This window comes from Macaca thibetana, chromosome 14 (genome assembly GCF_024542745.1).
Source record: "Macaca thibetana thibetana isolate TM-01 chromosome 14, ASM2454274v1, whole genome shotgun sequence".
Lineage (NCBI taxonomy): Eukaryota > Metazoa > Chordata > Mammalia > Primates > Cercopithecidae > Macaca > Macaca thibetana.
The window spans coordinates 12857747-12867672 of record NC_065591.1 but is presented as its reverse complement, the minus strand read 5'-3'; the positions used below and the strand labels follow the sequence as shown (position 1 = coordinate 12867672).

The window sequence follows — 9926 nt, the reverse complement described above, 5'->3', positions numbered from 1 at the left end:
AAAGCTTTATCACTACCTTAGTTCACCAAAATGCTTCAGCACAAGTGTTCTATGTGAATCGCTATCGATCTGTCTTGTAAGAAGACATGGGTAGTGAAAATGAAAGTGAGAACTCCCACTAATGAGTGAGATTCTCTAAGGCGGGGGGAAAAAGAGGAGACCACCCCTCATATTGTCTTGTGCCCAATTTCTGCCTCCAAAGAAAGAAGAAGTAAAAACTAAAAGGCAAAAATGAAATCCACAAGCAGACAGCCCAGCGCCACACCTGGGCCTGGTAGTTAAAGATCAACCCCTGACCTAATTGGTTATGTGATCTATAGATTACACACATTGTATAGAAAAGCACTGTAAAAATCCCTGTCCTGTTCTGTTCCGTTCTAATTACCAGTGCATGCAGCCCCCAGTCACATACCCCCTGCTTGCACAATTGATCACGACCCTTTCAAGTAGACTCCCTTAGAGTTGTGAGCCCTTAAAAGGGACAGGAATTGCTCACTCGGGGAGCTCGGCTCTTGAGACAGAAGTCTTGCTGATACTCCCGACCGAATAAACCTCTCCCTTCTTTAACTTGGTGTCTGAGGGGTTTTGTCTGTGGCTTGTCCTGCTACAGGTCTAAGTGGAATCTAAGTGGATGCATCACCAAGCCAGTCTCTCCAGCCCAGGGAGGGGGATGCCCCTGGCCCTGGTGGACCTGGAGCAGTGATCACATCCTTGAACTGCTTCCCACCTGCCTGGGGTGGCCCAGAGTACAGGAAGCCCCAGGAGCCAGGAGCTTTCTCATCTGGGAGCACAAAGGATGTGAGGAAAAAATGGAACCCAGCCCAGGGAAACACATGGCCTTTCCCCTGCCCCAGGCTTCCCCATCTTCTTTGCAGAGACCCTGCCTCTTCTTCAACGGGGTTGATTCCAGACCCTCCAAGAGCAACAGGGACACGGAGCTCACATACATACCCACACACCAACACAGAGATCACACAACAACACGGAGATCACACACATCAACATGGAAATCACACACACACATATCGAATGGGGATTACACACACATCAACATGGAGCTCATACATACACCCCAAGATAGCAATCACACACACAACATGGAGATCACACAAGTCAACATGGAGATCACACACACACATCAACATGGAGATCACATTCACACACATCAACGTGGAAATCACTCACACACATCAACGTGGAACTCACATTCACACACATCAACATGGAAATCACTCACACACATCAACATGGAGATCACATTCACACACATCAACATGGAAATCACTCACACACATCAACATGGAGATCACATTCACACACATCAACATGGAGATCGCATTCACACACATCAACATGGAAAAATCACTCACACACATCAACATGGAAATCACTCACACATAACATGGAAATCACTCACACACATCAACATGGAGATCACATTCACACACATCAACATGGAAATCACTCACACACATCAACATGGAGATCGCATTCACACACATCAACATGGGGATCACACAGACACATCAACATGGAAATCACTCACACACATCAACATGGAGATCACATTCACACACATCAACATGGAAATCACTCACACACATCAACATGGAAATCACTCACACATATCAACATGGAGATCGCATTCACACACATCAACATGGAAATCACTCACACACATCAACATGGAGATCACATTCACACACATCAACATGGAAATCACTCACACACATCAACATGGAGATCGCATTCACACACATCAACATGGAAATCACATTCACACACATCAACATGACACATTCACAAACATGGAGATCGCATTCACACACATCAACATGGAGATCACACACACACATCAGCATGGAAATCACATTCACACACATCAACATGGAGATCACATTCACACACATCAACATGGGGATCACACAGACACATCAACATGGAGATCACACACACACATCAACATGGAGATCACATTCACACACATCAACATGGAGATCACACACACACATCAGCATGGAAATCACATTCACACACATCAACATGGAGATCACATTCACACATATCAACATGGGGATCACACAGACACATCAACATGGAGATCACACACACACATCAACATGGAGATCGCATTCACACACATCAACATGGAAATCACTCACACACATCAACATGGAGATCACATTCACACACATCAACATGGAAATCACTCACACACATCAACATGGAGATCGCATTCACACACATCAACATGGAAATCACATTCACAGACACGAACATGGAGATCGCATTCACACACATCAACATGGAGATCACACACACACATCAGCATGGAAATCACATTCACACACATCAACATGGAGATCACATTCACACACATCAACATGGGGATCACACAGACACATCAACATGGAAATCACTCACACACATCAACATGGAGATCACATTCACACACATCAACATGGAGATCACATTCACACACATCAACATGGGGATCACACAGACACATCAACATGGGGATCACACAGACACATCAACATGGAAATCACTCACACACATCAACATGGAAATCACACACATCAACATGGAAATCATTCACACACATCAACATGGAAATCATTCACACACATCAACATGGAGATCACATTCACACACATCAGCATGGAAATCACATTCACAGACACGAACATGGAGATCGCATTCACACACATCAACATGGAGATCACACACACACATCAGCATGGAAATCACATTCACACACATCAACATGGAGATCACATTCACACACATCAACATGGGGATCACACAGACACATCAACATGGAAATCACTCACACACATCAACACGGAAATCACACACATCAACATGGAAATCATTCACACACATCAACATGGAGATCACACACACATCAACATGGAGATCACACACACACATCAGCATGGAAATCACATTCACACACATCAACATGGAGATCGCATTCACACACATCAACATGGAGATCACACACACATCAACATGGAGATCACACACACACATCAACATGGAGATCACATTCACACACATCAACATGGAGATCACACACACATATATCAAATGGGTATTACACACACATCAACATGGAGCTCATACATACACCCCAACATGGAGATCACACACACAACACAGAGATCACACAAGTCAACGTGGAGATCACACACACACAACCTGAAAATCACACACACATCAACATGGAGATTACACACACACACATCAACATGAAGATCACATTCACACACATCAACATGGAGATCACACACATGCAACACGGAAATCACACACACATCAACAGGAGATGACACACACATCAACATGGAGCTCACATATACACCTCAACATGGAGATCACACACACAGCACAGAGATCACACAAGTCAACATGGAGATCGCTCTCTCTACACACACACACACAGGCACAAGCCCCATCATTCATGACAGAGCCATCTCTTGTATCTGCTAGCGAAACAACACCCGTGGAAAGTCACCTCAAACTTCCAACCTCATCCCTCACAAAGGAGAAATGGAGGGTTTGGTTTCGGCTTTCACTGGAGTCTGCAGCAAGAACTGGCATCATGCTGCCCACTTCCCGCCTCTCTCCGCCCGGACCCCTGCCTCAGAGACGCCTGTCCTCAGCCCAGCCCTCAGCTGCAGCCAGGCCTTCACCCCCCATAACCCCCTCAGGGTCCCCACTCCCTGCAGCCCTGTCCCTCCAGGATGCGTGGCCTTGTCCTGTGTGGGGGTGGCCGAGAGCACTGCCCCAGCCCCGGGTACCTTGGGCAGGAAGCTGGCAGAGGCCAGGGCTACCATTCAAACAGGGGCAGGTGGTTTTGCCAGGAGGAAGTTGACAGTTCAACTTCAAACATGGGTGACGCAGGCCCCACACTGCCTGCTCCCCGTCCCACCCCTCCCTGAGCATGCCGCCCCGCCCTCTCCCTCCCTGAGAGCGAGACACCGGGCCAGACATCCTCACCTGCAGTGCCGAGCTGCCCAGGCTGAGGCAAGAGAAGGCCAGAGACCATGCCCGTGGGGTCTCCGCAACCGCTGGCCACCTTGTACCTGCTGGGAATGCTGGGTGAGTACCCCTTCCGGGTGTCCTGCAAACATCCGGGCTCGCTCCAGTGCAAGGAAGGAGATCCCAGTTTTACCCAAGGCTGACTCTGGGGTCCACATGTCACCCCTCTGGAACGTTGTGGAGATTTGGGGCCACTGGGATCCCGGCCTGCCCCCACTGCCCAGCTGCAACTTGGCCCTCTGCCCTGCATGTCCCACCCACCAGGAGCACAACCTTGCCTCTCTCCTGCGCTGTTGAGAGCCCTGCTTTACCCTTCCAGTGCAAGAGAGACTGCAGGGGGGACCCGCATCCGATGGGGCCCAGACAACCTGATTCCTAGGCTGAGTTGGATTTTAGCAGCACATACAGGCCTCCCTCTGCAGAGTCCCCCCTGACAGCCCAGCCTTTACTTGGTGGCCTCCAGAGACATGGAAACACCGTCTCTGATGCAGCTCTGATGATGCTCTGGACAGAGAGTGGGCCAAGGGAGAGTGGAGCCGCCTCTGAGGACAATGTCTGAGCAGATGTCAAGGACTCAAAGCGGAAGTCCTAGGCCCTCTCACAACCAGTCCTGGGTCAGTCCCAGAGGGGCCCAGCCAGGCCGGCCGGGATGAGTACACTCTGGGCCTGCTTTCCCTCGAGCCCTGGGTTGTAAGCCCGACGCTGTGTGACCTCAGATAGGTCCCCAAGCCTCTCCAGGCCTTGATCTCCCCATTTATGAAATGTGGGGGTTGGGGTGTGAACTGGATGAGACCTAACCACTTCCTGAGGATTTGGAAGGTCTGGCAGGGTGACAGAGGTGCGTGACTCCGGGCTGGAAACAGGAGGATGCGAGCGTCTTCCAGGCTGGCAGGGAGAGGGTCTGGAGGCCTCGCCTGCCTGAGCAGGGAGCCTCGGCAGCCTCCTAGGGAAGCTGGGCGTGCAGGTGTGAGTGTGGGGAAATGTGTGTGTGTATGAGTCTGTGTGCATGTGTGTGAGAACTGTGTGGGGGGAATGTGTGTGTGTGAGAGTCTATGTTCATGTGTGTGAGAAATGTGCATGGGGGAATGTGTGAGTCTGTATGTATGTGTCTGTGTGTGAGTCTGTGTGTGAGTCTGTGTGAGTCTGTGTTCATGTGTGTGAGAAATGTGCGTGGGGGAATGTGTGAGTCTGTGTGTGTGAGTCTGTATGTGTGAGTCTGTGTGTGAGTCTGTGTGAGTCTGTGTTCATGTGTGTGAGAAATGTGCGTGGGGGAATGTGTGAGTCTGTGTGTGTGAGTCTGTATGTGTGAGTCTGTGTGTGTGAGTCTGTGTGTGTGAGTCTGTGTGTGAGTCTGTGTGTGTGAGTCTGTGTTCGTGTGTGTGAGAACTGTGTGTGGGGGAATGTGTGAGTCTGTGTGTGTGTGTGAGTCTGTGTGTGTGAGTCTGTGTTCATGTGTGTAAGAACTGTGTGTGTGTGAGTCTGTGTGTGTGAGTCTGTGTTCATGTGTGTAAGAACTGTGTGTGTGTGAGTCTATGAGTCTGTGCGCATGTGTGTGAGAACTGTGGGGGGGGAATTTGTGAGTCTGTGTGTATGTGTCTGTGTGTGTGAGTCTGTGTTCATGTGTGAGAAATGTGTGGGGGGGAATGTGTGAGTCTGTGTGTGTGAGTCTGTGAGTCTGTGTGCATGTGTGTGAGAACTGTGTGTGCTTTCATGAGTACAACACGGCCTCCAAATACAGGATTATCTCCCCAACATGTGACAATGGCACCTGTGCACACATGTTCACATGGCTCTTCTCACATGTAACAACAACAGGTACAAAATGCCTTCTGTCCCAAAGTAAGAGGCCTAGAGACAGACCCCTGGCTGGCTTCGGGCACCCTGCTGAGGAGGGACCAGGCCCTTAACCCCCCGCACCTGCTCCTCACCTCTGGCCTCAGACTCCATTGAGATAGGGAGGCTCCCAGCCAAGTATGGGAGCCCATGTCCTGCTCTAGGGCCCTCCTACCTGAATCCCATCATGGGTGAGGCTCCTGATGGGACCAGGCAAGTTCCCTGGCCCAACACAGGCCAGAGTCAGGAAGGCTTGGAGGTACCCCCTTCACCCCCAGTATGGGGGCCAGCTGGAACCCCAGGAACAGGCAGTTCCCAGCGTCTGAGTGAGCCGGTGGGTACCAAGCATTCCCATTTTTCAGTGCGTCACTGTTTACAAAGCACTTTTAAAGCCATTTTCTGCTGCAAGCTTCACCCATTGGCCCCATTTTACAGTGGGGAAAAGCGAGGCCCAGGAAGGCCAAGTGCAAACCCAGAGTGCAGCAGCTGGTGCATAGCCGAGCTGCCCCCAGCCCAGCATTCCTGCCTTCACAGAGGCCCCTCCCTGTACCCTTAGCTAAAAGGAAGGCCACCAAAGGGAAGGCCACTCCCCTGTGGGAAAATGGCCCCGGGACACAACCTCCACCAGCAGAGATACAGCCACCAGAGCTGGGGACACCAAGGGCCAGGGCTGGGGCTGGAGTCAAACAGTGCAGGCACCCTTTGAGCCATTCCAAGGAGAGATGCCGCAACGCCAGAGCCCTGGGGACACCGCAGCCTCCTGGCTGGCATCGGGGCTTGGGGACCTTTGGACCCTGAGGCATGAAGATGCCCCCAGCATGTCTGGGTGCTCGCGACAGGCCAGGGCTTCCCACAGCTACTCCCCTCTCAGCCCTACCCCGCCTGGACAGCTGCAGGCAGTGAGGTGGGGAGGCGGCTCTGACAACTGCACGACCCTGACTGGCCCAGGCGATGCGACTCTAAAAGCCAGCATTGGGACATGGGAAAGTCATGAACTCTGTAGTTTGAATTCCAGTCTGCCACTTACCAACTGGGCGATCTTGGACTAGTTCCGTAAGCCTCAGTTTCCTCGTCTGTAAACTGGGTACAACAGTACCTCATAGAGGCTTATAAGGATGCAATGCATCAATGCACACAGAGCTTGAGTACAATCCTGGCATATAGTATAGTAAGTACTCAGTAAACAATAATAACAGCAACAACTATTATTATTATTATTACCAGAAGTTCAAGACCAGCCTGGCCAACATGGTGAAACCTCATCTCTACTAAAAATATTATTATTATTATTATTATTATTACCAGCAAGAAACAATGCGAGGTAGGAGCCAATGGGGATAAGGGTCTTGCCAGAGGCCTGCACGGGCATCAATCTCTCTACCCCTCAATCCTCTTGCATAGGCTATTTATTCACTAATTCATTCATTTATACATCTACAAATATTATTGAGCATCTCCTGTGCATCCGGCTCTGTGCAAAACACTGGGGATACAGAGACCAAGGCAGGAGTCCCTGCCCTCAAGGATCTGACCAGCTAACAGGAGACCTGTTAGAGAACACAAGTAAACAAGCACCAAAGACTGAGCATGGTGGCTCATGCCTGTAATCCCAGCACTTCAGGAGGCCAAGGTGGGTGGATCACCTGAGGCCAGAAGTTCAAGACCAGCCTGGCCAACATGGTGAAACCTCATCTCTACTAAAAGTATAAAAATTAGCCGGGTGGGGTGGCACGCACCTGTAATCCCAGCTACTCAGGAGGCTGAGGCAGGAGAATCGCTTGAACCTGGGAGGCAGAGGTTGCAGTGAGCCGAGATCGCACCATTGCACTCCAGCCTGGGCGACAGAGCAAGACTCCATCTCAAAAAAAAAAAAAAAAAGGCACCTGAAATATTTACACATTTTGAAATACTGAGTGCAACGCGGGGATCAGCAAGTGCCTCGGGCACAATACAGTCTGCACTAGTAGGACACCCCCTTGGCTGGGCAGGCAGAGAGGGCCTCTCTAAGGACGCGAGGTCTCATCTGAGAATCTGAGACCTGAATGAGGGAGGGAGCCAGCCAGGCAGAGAAAAAAGGGAAGAGGGTCCCAGGCCGAGCGGATGGCAGGGCAAAGGCAAGAGGAAAAGACAGGCCTGAGAGCGTGGGGCTCCCACTGGAGCAGGGCAGCAGGTCCACTGTCCCAGGCTGGGTGAGGCCCTGGGTGGATCATGCTCCTCGAAGACCCAGAGCTCCCCACCTCCAGCAGGGAATGAAGGGACCTGGGGGCCCGGGGGCTGGCACTGGCCTTCCTGGTCACTCTGTCGCCACCAGTTCAGAGGGGTTTTCCCTGCAGTGACCAGGCGGCAAATTCAGCTCAACCTGACAAAACTGATTGAACATCTGCTGTGTGTGTGTCTGTGTGTGTGTGTGTGAGAGAGAGAGAGAAATTGATTGAACATCTATTCTGTGTGTGTGTGTGAAACTGAACAACTACTGTGTCTGTGTGTGTATGTGAAATTGATTGAACATCTACTGTGTGTGTGTGTGTGAAACTGATTGAACATCTACTGTGTGTGTCCATGTGCACATGTGCTGTGTGTGCCTGTGAACACAGATGTGCACAGCCCTGTGGAGGGGAGCTTTGGAGCAATGCAGACCTAGTTTGATTTCTGCTTGGCCACTCACAAATGAACATCTCTCAGGGTCTCATCTATAAAAATAGGGGTTCCTTGCTGTGCCCACCTCAAAAGATCACTGCAATCATTACATCGGGTTTATTCAGAGACTACCTATGGACTGAACACCTACTATGTGCCAGACACTGTTCTAAGTGCTGAGGACACAGCAGTGAACAAAACAGTGGAAAATCCCTGCCCTGGTGGATCTGCCATAACAGTCAGGGTGTGATGGGGAGACAGACAAGAGACAAGCTAAGCTAGTGATTATGCAAATACTAGACGGTCAGGAGAGGTGTGGAGACAGACAGAGAGGAGGGCTGGGACCGGAAGCCTTGGTGGGGTGTGTGGTACCTAGGGAGGATTCAGCGGTTCTCATGAGAAGATATTTGAGTCAATGTTTGAAAGAAGGCAGTGAGCCCACCGTGTGGGACCTGAGGAGGAGTGTTGCAGGCAGAGGGGCATCCAGCCGCAGGTCAGCGAGGGGGTCCATGAGACAGCCACGAGGACCACAGAGGCCTCCCTGAGGACTTGGGCTGTTTCTCCCATGCACTGGAGAGCCACACAGGAGCAGAGAGGTGAGCATAACTCTCACCTCTCCAGGTCCTCAAGTGCATCTTGAACCCCAGGCCAGATGCATTTGGAAATTCAGAAGGTTTCAGATTGTAGAAGGAAATACTGTGTACATACTGTGTGCTCTTAACACACGCAGTGAGGCCTGGGGCAGCGCCCTGCGTTCAACACATTCCCATTTCTGCAGTGAAACATGAATTTGCACACTTAGAGGGATGTAAAGACAGCAAACACCCTCCCACCAAATGCATTAGAACAAGACTTTTAGATTTTGGATTTTGAATTGCAGATAAGAGATTGTGGGCCTGGATCACTTCCTCTATAACTGCCACTATCACCGCGACCAGCATCATCATCATCAACATGTACCTTTCAAGGCCTGACTTTCATGGTGTCCAGAGAGACCCTAATACTCCTCTCCAGGGGACAGATACGGTAGGAATAGCGTAGGAAATGGGTGGTGGCAGTCTGCACAGACGACAAGGGTCCCAGGCACTGCCACAGACTCCCACAGAAGCATCTGGAATGAACCCCTCCCTCCTTCTGGCCCCAGTTTCCCCCATCTGCACTCCAGAGCAAGCAGGCTCTGGGGCCTCCCTGGGGTAGACTCCCACAGGCCCTGCCAGGCGATGGAGACAGGGTTTCTCTCCTGACTCTACCACCAGCTAGCTGTGTGACCTTGGGCAAGTCACTCAGCCTCTCTGAACCTCGGTTTCCTAATCTGAAAATGGGGGTGAGCATGGTCCCTTCTTCACAGGGCTGTGGGTGGAAAGAAGGAGCCTAGTGCATGAGAGAGCTTTGGGGTAGGTGAAGCTCTA

At 50.9% G+C, this 9926-nt stretch overlaps 1 protein-coding gene across 1 annotated transcript in view; it reads left to right on the top strand.

The window, feature by feature from the left end:
• The first annotated feature begins 3886 nt into the window (after positions 1 to 3886).
• The window catches only part of CD5 (CD5 molecule), a 28830-nt gene continuing 22790 nt past the window's right edge, over positions 3887 to 9926 (top strand). Inside the window, exon 1 of the mRNA XM_050756928.1 lies at positions 3887 to 4107. Coding sequence (XP_050612885.1) covers positions 4053 to 4107 — 55 coding nt within the window. The 5' untranslated portion in view covers positions 3887 to 4052. The remainder of the gene's footprint in view (positions 4108 to 9926) is intronic.